This window comes from Botryllus schlosseri, chromosome 1 (assembly GCF_051294905.1).
Source record: "Botryllus schlosseri isolate E-star chromosome 1, Bs_hap1, whole genome shotgun sequence".
Lineage (NCBI taxonomy): Eukaryota > Metazoa > Chordata > Ascidiacea > Stolidobranchia > Styelidae > Botryllus > Botryllus schlosseri.
Genome location: NC_137236.1, coordinates 24,891,767 through 24,915,558, shown reverse-complemented (window position 1 = coordinate 24,915,558; position 23,792 = coordinate 24,891,767). Strand labels below are relative to the sequence as shown.

At 38.8% G+C, this 23,792-nt stretch overlaps 1 protein-coding gene across 1 annotated transcript in view; it reads right to left on the bottom strand.

The window, feature by feature from the left end:
• LOC145441344 (uncharacterized) overlaps positions 1-23,792 on the bottom strand; it is a 147,391-nt gene that overhangs the window by 38,954 nt on the left and 84,645 nt on the right. The window contains exons 16-18 of the mRNA XM_080319192.1: positions 21,350-21,517; positions 21,039-21,206; positions 13,024-13,191 (exon numbers count right to left, since the gene is read on the bottom strand). Of these exons, the coding sequence (XP_080175318.1) occupies positions 13,024-13,191; positions 21,039-21,206; positions 21,350-21,517 (504 nt within the window). The remainder of the gene's footprint in view (positions 1-13,023; positions 13,192-21,038; positions 21,207-21,349; positions 21,518-23,792) is intronic.

Sequence of the window (23,792 nt, the reverse complement as noted above, 5' to 3'; positions counted from 1 at the left end):
AGTAAGTATTGCAGGTATAGTTTACCTGAAAACCGAATACTCTGAAATAGAAGTAGATGCAGTGTAAATAGTTAATCACTTGATTAAGTATAGCGCAAGCAGATAAAACCTATACTTGAGTACTACAAAATACACGACTACTTCGCTATCGACTCCCTCCACGTAATAAGTGACTACGGTTTAAGACTGCTTTTACCGATACTCGTCAGTTTCCGTTTTAGATAGAATTCGGAAACCAAATAATTTCATAAACATAAGCTAATTAAATGAATTTACTCGAATGTACTATGCCGCGCTGATAAGATTAATTATAATATACTTATCATGTTAGAGCGATTTTTCTAGCGTAGAAAATCTTTCAAATGTAGTAAGCAGGCCAATATGAAGATATTCGTTGAGCTGAATAAACATAAAAAATACTCTAGACGACTTTATCGGTACTTTACAGTTTCAGTTTTAGATAAAATTTGTCCCTTTCACTCCTCGCTATCTAAACATGTTTAGAATATATTATTTGCGATGATACGAACCCGTAAAGTACTCAAGTAGCTTTTCGTTGGATATAGATGAAACTGACACCACTCACCAAGACCACTGGCCCACTGACAAAAAGTACATTTCAACATTTTAGTAACAGTAAAGTCCTACTAAAGTACAAGAAGTCATGATTTCCGACTGAGTTAAAAAGTAAGTATTGAAGGTATAGTTTGCTCGAAAACCGAAAAAACTCTGAAATAGAAGTAGATGCAGTGTAAATAGTCAATCACTTCATTTAGTATAGCGCAAGCAGGCCAAACCTATACTTGAGTACTCCAAAATATACAAGTACTCCCTCCACGTAAAAAGCGACTAGGGTTTAGACTACTTTATCGGTACTTGACAGTTTTAGATAAAATTTGGTGAGACTTTAAATTTAAAGTAGTTTGAGCTTACGTTTGTATCACCTTGACAAGTATCATTATCAGACATGAAAATGATACTATCACCTAATACAGAAGTTAACACACGTCAATGTGCTTCGGAATTCACGAGAAATTGCTTACTAAGAGAAGTATATTCTTGTATACACAATAGTGGAGAGAATCTTTAAAATGTAGTAAGCAGGGCGATGGGTATTCATTGAGTTGTATAAGCATAAAAAACATTCCCGCGCGCGTCTTAGTATTAGGTGGTAGGGTAGGAAGTGTTAGGTTTAGGAGCGCGCGGGAATGTTTTTTATGCTTATACAACTCAATGAATACCCATCGCCCTGCTTACTACATTTTAAAGATTCTCTCCACTATTGTGTATACAAGAATATACTTCTCTTAGTAAGCAATTTCTCGTGAATTCCGAAGCACATTGACGTGTGTTAACTTCTGTATTAGGTGATAGTATCATTTTCATGTCTGATAATGATACTTGTCAAGGTGATACAAACGTAAGCTCAAACTACTTTAAATTTAAAGTCTCACCAAATTTTATCTAAAACTGTCAAGTACCGATAAAGTAGTCTAAACCCTAGTCGCTTTTTACGTGGAGGGAGTACTTGTATATTTTGGAGTACTCAAGTATAGGTTTGGCCTGCTTGCGCTATACTAAATGAAGTGATTGACTATTTACACTGCATCTACTTCTATTTCAGAGTTTTTTCGGTTTTCGAGCAAACTATACCTTCAATACTTACTTTTTAACTCAGTCGGAAATCATGACTTCTTGTACTTTAGTAGGACTTTACTGTTACTAAAATGTTGAAATGTACTTTTTGTCAGTGGGCCAGTGGTCTTGGTGAGTGGTGTCAGTTTCATCTATATCCAACGAAAAGCTACTTGAGTACTTTACGGGTTCGTATCATCGCAAATAATATATTCTAAACATGTTTAGATAGCGAGGAGTGAAAGGGACAAATTTTATCTAAAACTGAAACTGTAAAGTACCGATAAAGTCGTCTAGAGTATTTTTTATGTTTATTCAGCTCAACGAATATCTTCATATTGGCCTGCTTACTACATTTGAAAGATTTTCTACGCTAGAAAAATCGCTCTAACATGATAAGTATATTATAATTAATCTTATCAGCGCGGCATAGTACATTCGAGTAAATTCATTTAATTAGCTTATGTTTATGAAATTATTTGGTTTCCGAATTCTATCTAAAACGGAAACTGACGAGTATCGGTAAAAGCAGTCTTAAACCGTAGTCACTTATTACGTGGAGGGAGTCGATAGCGAAGTAGTCGTGTATTTTGTAGTACTCAAGTATAGGTTTTATCTGCTTGCGCTATACTTAATCAAGTGATTAACTATTTACACTGCATCTACTTCTATTTCAGAGTATTCGGTTTTCAGGTAAACTATACCTGCAATACTTACTTTTTATCTCACTCGGAAATCATCACTTCTTGTACTTTACTCGAAATTTACTGCAACTAAATGTTGAAATGTACTGTTATCAGCGGTCTTGATGAGTGGTGCTAGTTTCATCTATATCCTACGACGCATTTTTTGCGCTGCAGAATGACTTATCGCAATAAAAATAACAAAAATACTTCGATAAGTTGCGAACTCTCACTGCACAAAAACGTTAGTACTCTAGGTCTATTTCTGTTTAATACTGTAGCTATCATGAAGTTGATGTACTCCAATATCATAAGGACTTGAGAGTATTTGGTACATGTAGGCAAAAAAACCTACTTGGGTATTCTCAAGACGTACGAGTACTTCTATACTTAACAACTCTGGAAGTTAGCGCAGTTTGTGGCATTTGTATGCAATCGAAATTTGCGTGCTTCTCACTTACCTAATGTTAATAGTTTTCCTTTTCTATCTACTTTACAAGATTCAGTGTAGAAGTTTAGTGAAAGTGTAAGAGTTTAGCAAAAGCATTTTTTGATAATAGCACTTGTCGAGGTGATACAAACGTAACCTCAAACTACTTTAAACTAATTGTACTTGTATTCCAGCAAAATTACGAATCGTTGAGTATCGAGCGATAGCCTCTATCATACTTGCGGAAAATAGGGATTTGGTACACGAGTATCAAATTAGAGTAAATTGAGTACACTTGAGAGGTTATTAGTGATTCTGCTGGAGTTTATATGAAGGGAATTCCTGATAAAACCTTGATTATTTCAGAAAAGAATAGAGGGCTTCTTTCGATATTTTGATAGTCTTCGTCGTAATGTCGGATGTCGTGAAATTGTATACATGCCATCTAGTACTACGGAAAATGTCAAGGCTGGTACTCAATGGTTCTGTTAGTAATTATATGGAATGTGTGGGAATCGAATTGGAGCGTAAAGTATGCTCCTATGGCATAGAGCCCTACGAAATGAGTCCACATACCCCGTAAAATTCCACTCCAGGCGCTGCGGCTTAGCTCAAGCGAAAAAGTATTTCGTACTTTAGGTATCAAATCATCTTTCTTGTGATAAATAAGCATAGGGCGAATTAATCAGAAAATTTTGTAGAGTACCGTAGGCATCGATACATTGAGTGAAATGGGCTTCCTTATCTTAAATTGAAACAGACAGAATAAATCGAAACAATTTGCAGATTGGGTAGGTATCGTATGTTTAGTGTCGTTGGTATTGTTAAACGTTGTCGCCGGTAGCCGTTGGTATACTATTACGAATGTGAAAAGGATTTGCATGCCCTGTGCAGAGTATCGCAGTAGTGAACATATTTTTCGCGTGACGAAACACGATCGCTGTTTAAATGTTAATGCATGCATTTCGATTACCGAGTTGCTATACAATAGAGATGACTCTACATTAGATCGTGCAGTGTACTTCGATTAAAACCATAACACCACATGTAAATCTATTCGCACAACTCGATGATGTTGGTATAGTGTTACTAAAATTAATTATTACCTATTTACACAACATAAAAATACCAATTCATGTCGTAGTAAGTAAGTTTATTGAACTCGTGCTTGATGAAAACGAATGGCGACAAGTATGCTGTTGTGTTTGAGTGAAAAATAATTATTTAGAGTAGTGACAGTTTGTGAGCAACGAATGCAAATCGATCATGATATTACAATATACGCTTTCGTCAACATAACGACTTGGCGCAGGAGAAACACTTTAACATTTTTTCAATAACTGGAATCTTGAAACTTGTTGCTTGTGAGATTTACAGCTGGTGCACAAAGAGGTTAGCGACCATTTTGTACGATAGTATGTTTTAGGTGTATTGTTGCGTGGATAATGATATGATGACTCAGTACTTTTCGTTAGCAAAGTAAATTGTTTTGCGCGTTAGATTTGTGGAAAGTAAGTTGAATACATACTATTTTGTGGAAGTAACTAGATTACCGCGATATCACTGGTAGGTCTCTCAAGCAGTCACCGCGGTTTCAATTTTGTAAGATGTCGCGATGTCGGTATAATGTTTTCTAAAAGTCAAACTCGGCCGGATATCATGACTGTGTAGGACTTACGATAAACATGTATTGATATTAAAGTTGACTATGTATAGGTACGTGCTACGCTACGGAAAAACAGATTTAGCCAAAAGCCTGTATAGAACTGCGTTGGTTTTGAAAGTGTTACATCATGAAATGCCTGACGAAATTTGGTATGGTGCATTGTTATTATGTCCTACAACTGGGTACCAACGTTCAAGGTGAGAATTTAAGGTTTAGCATGCTAATTCTGTTATTAAAATTGACTATGTATGGGTATATGCTATGTTCACGAAAAACAGATATGTGTAAAAGTCGGTATTCGAATGCGATAGTTTCAAAGGTGTTCCATCATTACATGTGTGATGAAATTTAGCATGGTTCATTGCCATAATGTCCTACAACTACGTATCAAGTTTAGAGTTGGGATTCAATGTTAAGCATGGTAATTCCGTTATTAAAGTTAGCTATGTATGAGTACGTGCTATACGCCCCCCCCCCCCCCCCGCAAAACAGATATACGCAAAAAGTCGATGTAGAGCCGCGTTAGTTTTAAAGTTGTTCCATCATGAAATGTGTGATTGGATTTGGTATGGTGCATTGTTATAGTGTCCTATAATCGCGTACCAACTTTCAGGGTGGGAATTCAATGTTTAACACGGTAATTCTGCTATTAAAATTGACTATGCATAGGTATATGCTATGTTCACGCAAAACAGATATGCTTAAAAGTCGGTATTCGACTGCGTTAGTTTTAAAGGTGATCCATCATTAGATGTGCGATGAAATTTAGCATGGTGCATTGCCACAATGTCCTACAACTACGAATCAAGTTTAGAGTTGGGATTCAATGTTGAGCATGGTAATTCCGTTATTAAAGTTGACTATGTATAGGTACGTGCTATACGCTCCCGCAAAACAGATGTACGCAAAAAAGTCGATGTAGAGCCGCGTTAGTTTTAAAGTTGTTCCATTATGAAATGCGTGAAGAAATTTGGTATGCTGCATAATCACAATGTCCTACAACTACGTACCAAGTTTCAAGGTGAGGAGTCACATATTAGTATGGTAATTCTGTTATTAAAGCTGACTATGGATATGTACATGCTGCCGAAAACAGATTTAGGCAAAAGTTGCTATAGAACTGCGTTAGTTTTAAAGTTGTTCCATCATGAAATGTGTGATGAAATTTGGTATGCTGCATAATCACAATGACCTGGAGCTCATTTAGATACGTTTTTAATGTAGTTACACACTCTAGTTATTTTGATGTAAAGAAAAAAATCATTCGATAACTCGATACAACTAGTTAACACGCGTTGATGTAACTTTCCTCATTTGTATGCATAGCCTACGCGAAATTGGTAACCGAATTTTTCGATTAGTTTATATTCCGTATTTTATTTAAAACTGAAACTGTTAAGTACTACTTAAAGTGTTATAAAGTGTGAAAAAGTGTACAAGTAGAATTATTATTATGTCATGAATAAGTAGTTTACAAATTCATACGATTTTTCTTGTTGCGTTCCGGGATAAAATGTAATTTTTCGCTCTTTTTATTTTTTATTTTTTCAATAATATTAGTATTCATTTTACAAAAACGTGCATGGTTCGCGTATTTGACTGTGGAGATATCGCTATACATAACGTGCTGTTCACCGTATCGATAGCACCAACGGATATCCGTGAAAGGGTTGTAATCTCGGTGAAATAGTATGCGAGACATTTTCCCACAAGTCGAATGCATGTCGGTTCATACTAAGACCATGTTACGGTCAAATATGTGTGTTTTTCTGTCTCCAAGTCAGCTACCCCCCACATTGAATGCACAGAGTCGGTGCATGTATGAGACTTCAGAACATGAATAACTAAATGCAAGACAGACTTTACGCAAAAGTCTCTATTCTGAAAATTTTATCAAGTTAATACTTTAAAAACTTATACTTGAGCACTACGAAATGTACAAGTACTTTACCTTTACACGACGTTTTTTGTAAAATGAATATTAATTTTATTGAAAAAATAAAAAATAAAAAGAGCGAACAGGCCTGTCGCTAACATAGTGATGTCGCATTAGCCCTAAATACACATAATAGAATATAATATCTACTTTACAAAATTCATACGCATTTTCTTGCTCCGTTCCGGGATAAAATGTATTTTTCGCGCTTTTTGTGTATTTTTAATAAAATTAGTATCCATTATACAAAAACGACGTGTAAAGGTAAAGTGCGAATACAAGTACAAGATGCGAGATAACAACGACTCAGAGCTCATTTAGATATCTAAGTTACTTTAAAATTAGTACTCGAGTATTTCCTACAATTATACTGTCAGCTAGTTATAGGTAGATGGTTTCGATGGTGACGTACTTGTATAATGCACATTTTGGAGAGATTAAGTAAAGCAATGATCTCAGATAAATCCATTAAATTAAGGTAGAAGTAGCAATTTATGTAAATTCTGTTATGCGATTTACTACGTTACTAAGCGCACCTGCTTACATTCATCCAGATGCGGACTTTCTACTATATTCGCTACTAGCATTATATAGCAGCATCCATCGCAGCTTACATTATTACTTTATAAGACACCGTCGACGTTTTAGTGTCGAACTTTTGCGTAAATCCGTTTTATTTCACCTCATACCTATACAATGTACGTAGTCGATTCGAATAATTCGATGTAAAATCGTGGTATTTGCGCAACATCGAAATTTGTACACTACACGCTTATCTTATGTCTGTGGTATTTGCGCAACATCGAAATTTGTACACTACACGCTTATCTTATGTCGAAAACATAAGTTAGTTAACAATATTTCGAATCGTAGTGGTCAAAATTATCGCAGAGCAATACCGATTTTGCGTAAATTCCGTTATGCGTCCGACTATGTTACTAGGGGTTATGTAGTTAGTTAGGAAATTAGGAGTCCTATCTTCCCAATCGGTATGGAACAACATCAAAATCATCACAAAGTAATATCGAATTTTGCGTGCATTCTGTTATGCGTTTTACTACGGTAGTATGCGCATCTGCATACAGGTGTCCAGACGTGGACTTTCTACTATATTCGCTCCTAACATTATAGCAGCACCCGCGTGAATTCTGTTATGCGTTTTACTACGGTAGTATGCGCACCTGCTTACAGATGTCCAGACGTGAACTTTCTACTATATTCGCTCCTAACATTCTATACATTATTTCAAAGTATTTGTCAGTCATCGCGGCACCGCTCATATTGCGCACCATCTATTAATTTCACGGATAACAAATTACTCCTGCTTTTATCAGAGGATACTTTCCTAGGGTTTGCCTACTAACAGTACTTAGTTTAGATTATTGAAAAATATAGTGATTGAAAATAGATCACTGGATTATAGTTTACAGAAAACTCCACAATTCTATGTGACGTCCTTGCATGCCAACAACCTACTATTCGCCACCTCATAAACACTTGAGTAGGCCTACATTTGATGCGTGCGGGGAAAACCTAGGTAAATTTTCATATGCATTTAGTTTCCAGCTCTGAAAGCAAGCTTGGTATATGATCAATAGCAACTTTTGCGTGAACTCCGTTCTATTTCACTTCATACCTACACAATGTAGATAGTCTATTCGAATAATTCGATGTATAATTGAACTTTCCTCTGCATGATCATTAGGGCTTCTATTTTTTGTTGCAGGGCAACTTTGTTGTAGCCGAAAGCGGTATTATCTAGCAACAAGGTTCAAATGACTCGCCTCCGGCGTTTATTGACCGTATTACCCGTATTCTCGTCATGCAAAAATTATGCATGTATTAGTATGAAGCTCAGATGCAGCAAACTGTGTGAGACTGCCTGTAAAATGATGCGAAGCAGCGACTCTAATTTCCCGGCTTATAGCAAACAACGACGCTGAAATTTTACTTCAGACGCAGCAAACTGTGTGAGACCGCCTGTAAAAATTGCGCGAAGGTACATTTCTCGGCTTATAACAAATAACGACGCTGAAAGTCTACTTCAGATGCAGTAAAGTTAATGCGTTTGGCTATATAAATTGCGCGAAGGTGCATTTCTCGGCTTATAGCGAATAACGACGCTGAAACTCTACTTCAGATACAGCAAATGCGGCAAAGTCTGCGCGAATAGCTGCATAAATTGCGAAAAGGTGCGAACCTAATTTTTCGGATTTATTGCAAATACCGATGCTGGAATTGTACTTATGTCATATAGAACTCGGACACCATCGATGAAATTCACATAAAATCATGCGTAGTTGATAAATTACTTAGCGACATCTCGACTCATGGGGAGTCAACATTTAGTGTGTTACGCGAGAATTCATATTCTCAAAAACTGGTATGGAAAAATGTGGAGACAATAAGAAAATAATTTACTTAAGAAAACCTCGACTCACGCGGATTAGTAATTTTTAAAAATTAAAATATAGTGTATTATTGGAACTACGTCAATTTTTCGTAAAGATTAATACCTAAAAATAATTCACTTAACGGAATCTGGACTCGTGTTTTTATTTATTTCTCGGAAGCAAGTTATTATCAATACATATTGCTAAATACACATGGAGAATCGGTATTGAAATTCAAAAAACAATTTAGTATATCACGTTTACGCAATAGTTAGTTCAAATCCACAAAGATCACTTCGACGTGGCATTTCTCGGAGGCAAGTTATTATCAATACATAGTGTTCATATTCCTAAAACAGCTCAGTACGCGTTTTCGAAGTTGTCGCATTAGTCCTAAATACACATATTAGAATATTAGTCCTAAATACACATATTAGAATATCTAAGGAAAGTATCATCCAACGTATTATGAATGTTATTTATTTCTCGGAAGCATGGACCAGGCATAGTCCGACGTTAATTATATTATGAGAGTGTTTACATTCTAAATAGCCTGAGGGGCGGGGCGTATATTTGATCCAACCTTACTACTCATATGTTTGCATAAACTTTTAATAAAAGGAATACTATTAATGATATGACGGGTAGAATATAATGATCGCTATAGAATGTCTACAGTTAGAATATTAACGATTGAACGTTGTAAAATAATCAAATGTGATTCCGGTTTATAAGGAACTGTAGATTTAGCAATACGAATACAATCATGGTCCGTTAATATTGACTCCAGAGACTCTCTGATCATTGCGGTCTTCAAAGCCAAGGTAACGGACGCCGTTTTATTCGTTAGCAATCAAGTCCAGTTCTGGAAACAGTTCACCGTACCCTTCATACTTTGTTACATAGTTTACATCTGAAATTTTCAGCATGTGACAAACGTAGAAAATGATCAAAGCTTACACGGACTAGCAATAGAATTAGCAATTTTCATGTTTTTTTCTTAACAAATGTATTTGCTGGCGACTGCAATTATTTCGAACTTGTCTGTTTTTCGCGTGCGCAGAGACACATGTACCACACAAGGTTACGATATAATCCTTTTTATAGCCCTATATGGCAGCGGTCTCAGGCACCCAGCCCGCCCAATCCAAATTGTTACGTGATACATTTGCAAGTCCCCAATTAGTAAAACATGTCAATCAGTGTCCAGTGTCTGTGCTTGATCAGTCATCCCGCCCATAAGCGATCATCGATTTTCGCGGCATGCCAAGAATGGAAGGTGCGGGCCGACTGCCGAAATTCCAAAATAGATTTGTATACTGGAGTCAGAGGTGAACCCATCATCTTAGTCTGTTGCGAGCAGGTCGCAGTGGAGTATATTTTAGGTCTGTTTGATGACAAAAAACACGAAGATAGACACTCGGCCAGGGGGGGGCGAATTTGGAAAACACTGCTAGTTTCCATCAGCAACAAGGCTATTTCACCAAGCTACATCCTACTTGGGAGGCGGTGACCAAGACAGGAATTGTAGTATCCTAAATTCATTTCTATGTCTTACTAGAAAAACGTGTCTGTGCAATAAAATATAGTTTAAAGTTATGATGTTACCGTTGTTATGAATTATGATATTATTACCCGTCACTTTCCCATGTCCTAATATCAATACAAATACTGGGAAGCATGTATGAACAATGTAATTCACTGTGTCAATTTATAACAACTAATATGCCGCAGAATATCATTCACATTTTTGACTCGGCCCGCCAACGTATTTCCTGCTTTTAATTTGGCTAGCTAGATAAAGAATTGCCCACCCCTGGTATATGGCGTAGGCTAGATGAAGTTAACCAAGTCGTATGATGGCTAATCTAGCATCAAAGATGTCGACGAAATGGCGAACTCTAGATATCGTCATGTCCGGTAATTTGTGGGTTTGTGTTCTCATGCCCCGAAACTCAACTTACATCAAATTGCGATTATATCTGACTTTATATAGGAAATGATATATATTATGTAGTGTTCAAACTAGATCATGGACCGATGCATATTCAGAATGAATAAAAACCAAATTTCAACTACATATGTGATATATTGAAGTAGCTTTATTTCTTTTATTCCGATTCAGACCAGGGGGTGATCACTAGTAAATCGCTTTCTACTCAACAAATGCAGAAATCTCCGTGGACTATCAATCCACGAGTAATGACAAATTCTTGTCAATATTGCCCTTTCACCCAATAAGTCATATGGTTTGTATTTTGTGACTCTCGATTGGATCTTGCAATCTACCGACAGATCACAATCGCCCTGATATTCACACCCAATCTAAACAATTCGGCTTTCAGGAACATTCTTTCGAGTTATAGATATATGGTTGTCTTTACATCCAATGAAGAATTCATGAGTACATCCGATGAAGAATTCATTTTTCATTGTTAGTGAGATTGGCATTGGGACGCAACAATGCTGTCTGGCGAAAATAGAGAGTAGCTCAAGAGAAATAGAGCCAGGCAGCATTGTGGCGTCCCAATGCCAATCTCCATAACAATGAAAAATTCGAGGCTGATTGTGGGAGTTCCAGGGCCACGGGCGGAATAAAATTTATATTTCCGTAATCAGTGCAAAGTCAGCTTGCGATTGATACCCGTTTTACCAAATTTAGTGCTCGACAGGGCGGTCAAAAATGACCGTCAAATTGCCTGTAGCCAAATGGAAATTGTGACGTGATACAATTACACTGAGGTGTGAGATTTGCCTGTGTCGACACCGTATAGGACACTATGATAACACCATGTCTACCTATTTGTATTGTTTGACCGTTTATGATTCAATGAGAAGACAATTGGCCGTTTCCAACGGTAGGCCTATGAACTAGGCTACAAGCTGTAAAATATCAAATGATAAGTTCACCGACAGTGCAAAATTAACTAAACAAACGAGATGCAGACGTCAAAAGAAATTTGACGTTGTGAACAATTTTGACAAATTTTCACCTAACGATACTATTTTTACAAAATTTTGACATGTCAAAATAATCGCCCTACTTATCAGATTGTCTAATATGCACGAGGAGCTTTCGTAGGCGAATGAATCAAATAGGAGACTAGTCAATCTGGTATAATGCTATATTTGCGCCTCGATCTGCCCCATTCGTAGGAAATAGCAGTAAAATTCCGGTATTCAATGAAATATTGATTCTCTGATATACATGCAATTATTTTTAAATATTTTTGAATTTGGCGATCCCTAAAAGCTGCTGTGACGAACGCATGCATTCATTCACCCTGTTATCTCACTCGTAAGCGGTGTCTTATAGAAAGCCCAAAAGTGGGCCGTGCTACAAGTCGGCAGAGACGGAATCAAAATTAAAGAATATCGGTCAGGTGTAAATGACCATAGTATAGTCCAGTGGTTCGCAACCTGTGGGGCGTGAAAGCAGTGAAGGGGGCGTGAAGAAGCGGTCAACTGGAAAAAATTTTCGCGCTTGGCGCGATTTGCCTCCTGTTCACGTGTGTTTCTCTATATACAGACCTCATTACATATTTTTAATTCTCTTATCAACACCCATAACCTTCCATGCCATCAAACAATCTGTTGGGGTTGCTAGCATCCCGGTTGGATTTTGTGATATGACGATAAGGGGGGGGGGCGCGAAATTTTTCACCATCAAAAAGAGGGGCGTGTCTAAAAAAAGGTTGAAAACCACTGGTATAGTCGAAACACCATCAATACCACAAAGAACAGCGACCACGCCATAACCATATGTATTGCAATATATATATATGTAATAAATGTCAATGAGGTTAGGAGGTGAATTTCCTTGCAGAAATCACCGAATGTTGTAGCAATTTCGCAGATCAAAGTCCATTCGATAAAGGCATCATGTCTACGAATCTGCTGATTAATTCTTCTCACACCTTTTTAATGAAATTAGGATTGTTTCCTATTTATTATAGGAAATCCAACGATGTAATGTACAAGCTGTATTATCGATGGCGGCGTATCCAGAACTGATTTGCATAGCCCTCGATATTAACTTCATTTTGACCTACCCGTCTCTTGTGCCGGGATACCCCTAACTATCATTGCAATTTTTATTAGTGTGCTGTAATGATGTGAACTGCTTTTTTCAATTGTTCCCCACAGGCGGGCTTTACTTGCAGCGATCACAAGCATTACAAGATTCTACGGGTCGGTCACTAATTCATTAGCCAATTTTGTGCTGTGTACTCACTCGTTATAAGAGCAATGCACGTCTTCTGTACACTAAATAAACTTACAGATAGATCGTTGTCTTTACATCCAGTGTAGAATTCAAAAAGCTTCCGACTCGTCAATTCGCAGTTTTCCAACGCTATCTGTTTGCAGCATGTGGTCTTCAGTGTGATTGCGATTTCACGATAACTTTCAGCAGGCATTTGGGGATCGATTATACACAGATTTAAGAGCTAAAAAATAAGCATTCTTTTCCATTACCGATTGCTTTGAAATTATCTATGAAGTGGATTATAATTTATTTACTCATTTTTTTAGGAAAGGTTTCGAATCAGGAATCACCAATACACGAAGCGATGTCCTGGCTATTACGATTTTCGTTTACGTTTTACTTATCATATTGAGCAATTGAGTCAAATAGGAAATAGTCAATCAAGTGTCTTATTACATTTGCGCCTCCACCTGCCTAATTCGTAGCTGGAAATAGCAGTGACATTCCGGTGTTTAACGAAATTCTGAATCTCTAATATAAATGCGATATTTTAAAAATATTTTTGCATTTAGAGATCCCAAAAAGCTGTTGTGACGAACGCACGCACCCCTTCACCCTGTTTTATCGCGCCATAAACATATTTATTTAAATATCTATATAATTGACAGCTTGCAGCAAAATAGCCTACTGATGTAGCAATGTCGCAGATAAAAGTCGATTCGATGAGCGTACCAAAACTGCCAACATACGCGCACATCACAACACTACTTTCAAGATGAGTCACCTTCGTTTTCGTAGCCGCGCGATCGGGAAATTACTCCAAAATAAACTGATGTATATTTGACAAAAGTAATGGTATAGTTGCATATATTACTGTTGAATTTATATCATATGTCAACTCGCGTGATCAGCGTCATAGCCGGAGTTGCTGTGGTAGTGGTGTCGTTACAATTTAGCGCAGGAATAGTTATTGATCGAACGGAGTGTTTTATCACATGATATAGTAACACCAACAACTCGTACGTGATGGAACGTACGTAATGGAACCATAGTGATTTTGCGCCACAAGTGCTAAGAATTTATCGCAAGTATTGAATGAATGCTTAGAGCAAGGGTCATGGGCCACTTTTCGAAATTTGCAGAGGCCCGCGGGCCGCATGACTTCAATATATTGATAAAAATAGGCAATGCAGTTTAACAACCCCACTTGGATAACCCTACGTCAGTACATAACGCTGTGCTCTATAAGATGGTTGACGGGCATAGGAAATGATATTTTATCGAAGAAGAGCAAATACAACAAAAAAAGATCAAGATCATCAATTTCCTTCTATTTTGAACTGTGAGCTGCGCACGATACCTGACAACACTCTTCAGCAACTATAAGACATTGATGGGCTAAATTTTTGCTTTTCACGGCCGCATTTCGATTATACTTATAGCCATAGGCGCCGACTTTTATTTTTACATGGGTGGCGAGATTGAAAAGGGAAGAGGTTTGAAAATTGTTCAAACCTACCGAGCTAGCATCAATTTATTAGGGTTAAATACATGCGTAAATGCCCATAATACATGGATAGGATTTGCGCGTATAAGTACGCATAAGCTTGCCAGCGAGTCTAGCGGTCAATCGGCGATTCTTCGATCTTGCTTCAATATCAAACATTTACCAACACGCACGCCTGCACGCGAAAAATTGAATACCCAACCTCGCTGTCTACGAACGATTACACAAATTGATGTGATTGAAATCTGCTGTGGAATCTGCTCTGTAATGGCACCGATTTCAGGTGATTCAGGCCTGTCGTATCTTCTGATAACTCGGCCTTAAGCCTTAACACACATCTTCTGACGTTCTAGCAATAGCGCTAATCAATTACGTCCGTTCGTTCGAGTATGTTCAATGTTCATGGCCAATTGCGCAGATTCAAAGTTTTTCAATTTCACGCTTTCGGTCTTGCTGGAGCAACAATCGCATAAGTAGAGATAGCATGCAAATCATGCGAGGCATGTAGCAGTTTAAGTAACAATTTAAGGCTAGCGGTGTTATCGCATGCGCCAGTCCTGCTGTAGTAACGATATCAGGCCTAGCCTGCACGCGGACGCGCTAAATCAAAAACGCGACGATGGTGCAAATCAGATGTCAATGACCCATTTCACATACAAATGATTCTCGCTAATTTGCAGTACGCAGCATCGATAACGCGAATTAGTGGATTGGCATTTCAAAAGGACGCGATTTCTAGTTTTAAATGAGAAACTCCCTGACTACGCACGTAGGTAGGGTTTTAATACCGGCAGCCGGCACGCACTGGTTAATATCAGCCCGGGGCCTACAGCCAACGTAGGCCCCGATCAGCCAGTCGAATTTGATCGTGAAACGGTGCTATTTTAATTATACAGGTGTTATTGCAACAAGGGCAATATGGGCGCATGCCGCGACCATATCAATAGAAATACAAATCCCAGTAGTTTGAAATCCGCGATGTGGTTGCGCTCAATACAGTCCGTCCATCAATGAGGTTCGTTGGAACATAGAAGGTTCCCGTTCAAACTAATCGAATAAATTCAGAATTTGCGCCACAGATAGTCTTGTGTTGCATCAATACTTGACAACGTGATTCAACGCCGTGCATTGCACAATGCGCAGTATCAATAACAAATAAAACACTGACAAGTAACATCGCGGGAATTTTAGTATATAAAGCAGACAAGAATTTGTAGCCTACAGATGGTAGCAAACGAGAAAGCGCGCATCTAATCAGTAATTCCTCAACTTGCGCACGGCACATTGGGGATCCTAATCTGACAGCGCGACAATTGTTTTACTCATTATAACGACGTTTGAGCTGCATTGCTGCTTTTCCCGATAAAAGTTGGTTTGTCAGAATAATGAATATGCGCACTTTGAACAGAAATGACTTTGAAGTCGCAGGCATACACAAACACACCGTCCTATTTCGCGGTCCAATTAAAGCGACTATCACCACATTAAGTCAAGAATTATTTTGTAAACGAATATGCGCGCTAATATAATTTAATTGGAAGGAGAACGTGAATTCGCTCGTCTGGTCGAGAGAGAAGATGGTGTTTCTCAGCGCAGGCCGCAGACTCGTCGAAATCGACCATAAACGAGGTCGCTTCGAATGTCTGATTATCATTACTAAACACGGATTACAATCTATTGGGGCGTTTTAGCACGAGTTCGTCGTCTCTATTCACGCGCGCGTATTGGTTAATTGTAAATAGTAGGGATGGTGTGCACCTCTGAAAGGTTCAGGTTCGTGTGAACGCGAACCTTTTTGAAAGGTTCTGTGTGAACGCGAACGTGAGCCTTATGACGTCACGTGACGTCATATTGCTAATTACAACCCTACATTTCAATGAAGTGATAGCCTATATTAATGTACACGATACCTAGCGACGACCCGGGCCACATAATGACACAATGCTGAAGTACATATTGGCATTTGAAACGTCGCTAAATGTATCAACCGAGGCAATCAAATGATTTAATACTCCCATAAAATCAATATCATCCGTCGCTTTGCCAACAATTTCGACGAGGAATTGCCAGGGAATATAAGCTTACGCCTCAACGGTCTTAGCCAGACCGGACAATGTATTCGGCATCTGAGTATTGCTACATTGATATTGGGCAGAGTGTAAAACAGATTTCTATACTTGCTACCGATATTAGGCTACGTCACAAGTTATACAGCTGTAGCCAACACCTCAATCGCACGGATTTGGTTTTAATGATACAGTAAACATATGAAGTGAGGATTGACCCCGTACGCCTGCTAGATTTGTTACATCAAAAAACGATATCAATCTCATTGATTGGTAGAATAAGCATCATTCGCTGACTACGTGTACTGCATGTCGCTCGTGATCTTGTGTGATTGCGGTTCAAGCTCACAGCAGAGAGTCACTAAATTTCACAAACGGAAAGCTTGATATTTCAAGCAAACTTTAGTCATAAAGCAAGTAGAATCTCTGAGATTGTCAAGGTGCATGCTCGTTTTGTGTTATTGTTTTTTATGCTGCTAGAGTCATGCATAGAGTGGCCCGCAGTTGAAATGCAATAAATTCGAACCGAAAATGTCATAATGAAGTGAAAATTGTAATATATGAAAAAGGTTCACAGTGCAGAACCTACCAAGGTTCTGTTGTGAACGCGAACCTCTAAATTTCCGAGGTTCACATACAGAACGCGAACGTGAACCTCAAGTTCACACCATCCCTAGTAAATAGTTGGCATTTGCGCGATAACACGGACTCGCTTATTGACATCGCTGATGATCTGGTTTGCGTCGTTGGGCTGATGTCGTGTCGCAGACCAAGGGTGTTCAAGCATTTTGTATGGGGTGGCCGCCACCCCATAAATGAGTCATGGGGTGGCTGCGCCACCCCGGTACCCCGTAACTCGGCGCTTATGCTTATAGCCTACGGCCGCGTTCCAGTGCATAGTCGTAATGCACTAACTGGAGGCGAAATACCCGCGTATAACTGCCCATGCCCTTTGCCGTTGAACTCCGGTCTAATCTATTTACTCATATCGGCTTACACTGCGCACCGAAACCGTGGGTAGTCAAGTTGTGAACAGGCCCGGGGAATCGTACTGCAGTCGCGCCCTGCGCAAAAAATTTTTGGTATTCATGGGTCAATTTCGCCATTGAATATTATTATGGTTTCAAATATTATTATGAAATATTTATCCTATCTCAGCCCATGTGCACAGATTCACCGGTACAAATTGGTATTTCTTTATGGTTCGCATCCTTTTCCTTTGGTGTTCGCATCTGTACTGTGAGGCTCAGATTACAAATGACACTACTATATTAAAATCGAAAATCAACTCGCTTCGAACCGCGCGTAGCGCGATGCAAATTTCAAGAAAAATTTAAACCTCTAATTAATTAGGGATTCAATACGTAAATTAAATTTGCATATTGACGGTCGCCAACACATCCTAATTGAATTAAGCGTCGGCGGCCGCATCATTTTCCTTCTACTGCCGCAGATTGCCCACTACTAGACTAAAGAATCGATATTGGGGTTAGCTAGAAATGGTTCTTGCTGGAAAATTATTTCCCTCGTAAAGCTTGGTCGTTTTCCACGCGTCTTGGTCTTGGCAGTGGCGACCATTGCACAACAAGGCAGTATGCCCATTCGTATCATCAAATTCATCCTCCATGGATTGATTTTATCATCGCCGAAGATGTATCAGCTAGTGATATTGGAAACAAGAGAATGGCTTACTTTGAACAGCAACAACAATTTGTTTAAACTGAAATCAATTTCAGCATTCCAAAATGCTTTACCAAGCTTTCTTCCGAAATTCAAAGCAGGTCGCGGGCCAAAAAATATGACCTCGCGGGCCGCGGGATGGTGAGCCCTGGCTTCGAGTATGTTACCCAAGCTTAGCCAGAGAGCCGAATAATTATTTTTCACAACATGCCCAAATACAATGGTTCTTCGTTATGACACAGAGCTAACATTTAATTCTAGAGGAATATATAGGCATAGTCCAAGTACGTAGAAGTACCGAAAGCGAGTTATTTTAATATTAGAAATTATTATGGTATGATATGAAGCAACTTTATCGAAATTGTTAAATATTTATTAAGTCGCAATTTACCTGTTAGGTTTGGGTTAAACTTCCTTTGCTGTCATCGCGGTGCAGTTACTATCTCAAGAATGTTTACGATTACTCCCAAGATTATTGGAAAATACTGGTACTTCACACAAAACTTTCACAGGGGAAAACCGCAAATATTGGTCTGTGGACATGTAGCTCACGGTTCCCATGCCGGACACCAACGTAAATAAATGTTTGCAACATCTCTAGTAAACTATATTTTCATCAACATCTTCCGAGCTCGTAATGAAAAAAAAAATATTGCAGTCCCATATTTTTGCGAATCTCGGCCGTAGCTTACGATGTTATTCGCAAAACTTCCTTGGATTCAATTGTGCGGAAAATGTATGAAACACCACACGGTTCAAACGGTACGTCATAGTTGGGAATTTCAGGAGGCAGTCATACAATGAAAACTGATATGTAAGTCAAGTTTCAGAATAGTAGAAATGTTTCTTTACAGGGATACCGAGGTAGAGAGCGCGAAATCATTCCACTTCTGATTATCTGTCCCTTCCAGTGTCAAAAAAGGTCGAGAAATAAATAAGCATAATGTCTACGGTTTTGCTGATTTATTCTTCTTACATCCCGCAGTTCTTGTCGTCTTTAACTTTTTCAATGAAAATATGATCGTATCGCATTGTAATCTAGGAAATCCAACGATGTAGTGTACAAGCTATATTATCGTGGGCCGCGTATCCACAACAAATTTGTATAGCTCTCTATACTCATTTTATTTTAACTTACCCGTCTCTTTTACTGGACTACCCCCAACTATCATCGCCATTCTTATCAGTGCGTTGCAATACAGTCAACGGAATTTTCCAACTGTTTCTAACATGCGGGATTAGCTTGCAGCGATCAAAAGCATTACAATAGTCCACGAGTTATTCGGTAATTCATTTTGTCAATTTTGTGTTGTGTGCTCAATATTTAGAAGGATTTCGGACTATTTTTCAAGCACAGAGGTCACCTTGATCTGCCAATCCACGGAATAAGTACTGTCAGTCAGGGCCGTAACAGCCGCACCCCGAATCCACAATTAGGGGGGGGGCGAGCTCGAAGAGGACTCAAAATTATTTCGTGAATTGGCATAAATTATAGAGTCTTTTTTGAAAATTTATGCAACTTTTTCAAAAGGTTTTCGCGCTCGCCGCGATTTCAAGTCGCCAAATATCTTGAATATTGGGTACTCCCACCCCACGAAAAGATACGCAAGATTTATAGAAAAGGGCATATCGGCGTTGGCCATAACCGCGCTACGACGCACCAAGATATATAAAGTTTTAGGCCATGAAACATGCGACTCCCAGAAGTGTGACATAACGATCGGCAGCGAGAAAACTTTGGCCGTAAAGGACTGCCCTTATGCTGACCGGAAACTTCGTTATATCTATAAAATGCATATAGGTTTAATTGTCCATATAGGTGCCTAAATGACTGGCTCCGAATGCTCCTGTCTTGCCAATCTGTACGTCACAAGACAAATACCACCCCGCAGGAAAAAATTATATGCCAGTGAAGAAGTACCAATCTGAAATCGCATGGTCCTTCAGTTTAGTACGTTTGGGCGATTCTATATTTTTTGATATAGCAGACCGGAGGTCATGAAATAGCATCATGTAACGAAGTCATACCGACGGGTCCGCCCGCCAAATATGTTCAATTATTATTTACGGGCTTTACAGTTTCAAAGACACCTCACTCAGCCCTACCGGTAAATTTGATTGCGTGAGTAGAGAGGACAAGAAATTGATAGCAATATATATGCAATTCCCGATCGTATTGACCGATTTTATCACGAATTATCGAAAATTTTCGCGCATCGCGCTAACTCACATCAGGGTACAGCTGTAATTCCGTGGCAAAAGCGAAAAACGCGATGGAGCGGGGGTCAGTTCATCAGCCCATTGAGCCAAAGACTCAATTTTTATAGGGGCTGACGAAGTGCTGTTTCGTTCCTGCCAACGGGTATACACCCGGTAATGTTTAATTATTATTGAGGGGTCCTGCCTTTTCAAGCACACCTAACTCAGCTTTACCGGTAAATCAGATTGCGTGAGCGGAGAGATTCAGTAATGAACTATAGAAATTTCTCGCGCTTGGCGGGTTAAGGGAATAAAATCTGGCTCACCAAACGGACACCCAATGGAGCAGATAAGTAGCGGTAAACAGCGTATAGCCTTAGGGGTCGGGAGAGGGGGGCGAATCCCCCCAGAAGTTCGGTTTATCACCATATGGGGGGGGGGGGAAAGACCAACGTTTTAGGGGAGCCTGACGAAGTGCAGTTACGGCCATGCTGTCAATATCACTCGTCAAACGCAGTATATTTTGGGATTAGTATTATATCGTGATATGCGGGTAAGAATAAGAAACCGAACGAAAATTTAGCGAGCACTCGTGATACAAGCAATGCACGTTTTCTGTACAATAACTAAACTTACAGATAGATCGTTGTCTTTACATCCATTGTAGAATTCAGAAAGCTTCAGACTCGTCAATTCACAGCGTCCGAACACGATCTCTTTGCAACTGATGGACTTGAGTGTAGTTGCGATTTCGCGGTAACATTCAGCGGGCATTTTGACATCTCTTATGTGAAGCTTCGAGAGCTAGGAAATAAGATATAATCACCATATCCGGTTGATTAATAATTACGGTGTAGAGTTTAAGGTCGATTTACTTCATGGTACTTGTTTTCATAATACAGGTCATTTATATCAAAACAAATCAATCAGCAAAATTTGCAACTTACTGATATTTTATTATTCCTGCCAGTTCTGGTGAAACTTTGCAACTTTTGTTTCGTCAAATCGCATTCTCCAAATAATATCGTCGAACATCCCGTGATGCGGATAATACCCGCAACGTTACCGTAGATATCTGACGTCATCGTTCCATCATATATCGACAGCTTGCCAAGCTGAATGATAATGATGCAACTTGTCAGTAGTGATTAGTCAAGACCATGATATAATTGCTCGCTGGAATGTCTGACATTCAGTTCGCGTAGTCACCTAAAATAATCGAGAGAGTCCATGCAAATCATCGAACGAAAATATAGCGAAAAATATTCAATCGGTGAATTTCTATGGTTGAAAGATTATGGAGCGTGTCTTAGCGACTCAATGCTCCGTATAAAACCATTTCCTTGACGTGGGAATGCATTACTATCTAGACTAGCAAATTTGAGACGGTAGATCGGTGATGATCTGCTCCGAAACAATTCTCTTCGCATTGGATACAGATGCACTTAGTATGCTATGTAATCAATGTTCCCTCTAATTTTTAACGAGTCCGCGCACAATCCCCAAGTCACTGCGCAGACCCATGGACAAAAGGGTGTAACGACTGAAAAAAGGTCGTCACTTCGGATTTTTTGTGCGCAACTTAGATTTTCTGGGCGCAGGGTCCATGTCAGCACTGCGCATTTGCGCACGTACGCAGCTTAGAGGGGACATTGTTTATAATGTGCTATGGTGGTTGGTGGATATGGCTATTCCGATACGATACTGAATTGCCCAATATCGGACTTTATTCTTTTGTGCTTGATTTTTGCGTTTCTACTCCTACTTTGACCACCTTTGTCTGTAGCACAATGCGAATTGATACCAAGATAATAGTATTGTAACTATTATGCTTTAAATAGTAGATGCTTTTTAAGTGCAGGGATATTTGCCGTCGACAGCAAAAAATAATTCTATTTGCTATGATATAAGAATTCCAATACCAAATATGTAAACAAATTGGCAAAAACTATTATTCATATCTGTAAGTTTCCTGTACATCAAATTAACTTAAAGATTGGTATCAAAATCAAAGTAAAGTAAATGCCAAGTTTGAGAACACTAGATGTTTTTTTCTGTCTAGGGCTACTTGCGTCGACAGCAAGAGTAACGTAGAATGTGGATTTTATCCGTCCAATCCAATATCAGAAATATATAACTGTTCCTGACCTGTGGGATTTGGTTGTAGTGATCAAAAGCATTGGAGGAGTCCAGAGTCGCTCACTTATTCATTGTGTACAGTCATTTTGTCGACAAATCGAAGTGACAAAATTTCAGCATTTGGTTGACTGAGTATTGGCTAACATTAAAAAGAGTTTCAATGTGGTCGACAAACGCCACAGTGCTCGAACAAGGCAATCTGATATCATAAGATCGTTTTGACTAGTAAATGGGTTAGTTATTAGACACGTAAGTTCAAGAACGGTAATCCATATTGATCTGCCGAAATTATAGCAAAAAAATAATGGGAAAATTCCTGTTTTTAAGGGACTTTCCAATGTAGATTCAATCCTTTTCAATTTGGTCACGGTTAAAAATTGTTGTGACGAACATATCCTCCCCTGAACTCCGTTCCTTCACAGCGTATAATATTATACGAATATATATATACCTATATCAGGGTGGAAAGATCTGCTTCATACGTGAGCCACAAATCAATAATTTTAGCGTTAAAATAGCCCGAACACAAAAATTATGAAATACGGATATATTTCGTCAAATGAAATCTAGGCTACCGAATTTAGTTCAATAGTGAGTGGTGATTTGGTTCGTCTCCACCTGGGCTGCAAGGTGTATGAAATCGGACTGAAATGACGACAAAGCAGTGCGGAGTAGTTCCTTTAAGTTATGATTAGAATGTAAGGAAGGTTTCAGCCCGGTAATTTTATTATTCCGCAAATCCGTCTCCGTTGGGTAACTCGTGACAAAGTTTTGTTGTTTGGTTTCGTATTAACGTTTCTAGTTACCACTCTATTTTCCTGTTCATACTTTCTTTTCTGGCAACTATCACTAGATGACACTTCTTTGCCAGACTCTGCAGTTATTGCTAGCCTTTATAATACAAATCCTCAAATTACGATTCTACCAGATTTTAATACAGTAAATTATACATATCATGTATTGACAAGACTGGATCATTGGTTGATGCATATTGAGAAGGAATTTGCATGCCATTTAAGGCCAAGCACATATTTAAATACCTCTGTGATATATCGAACCAGCTTCGATTCATTTTTCCGATCCTGACCAGGTGGAGATTCGCTGTCTAATTTACAGATACAGCAGTCATCCTATGGTCTACCAAACCCACGAGTATGGCAAATTTCAGTCTATATTGCTCTTTTACCCAAGAAGACCTACAATCACTATAGTTTTGTGGCTTTCGGTTGGTTCTCGCAATCTATACCGAAA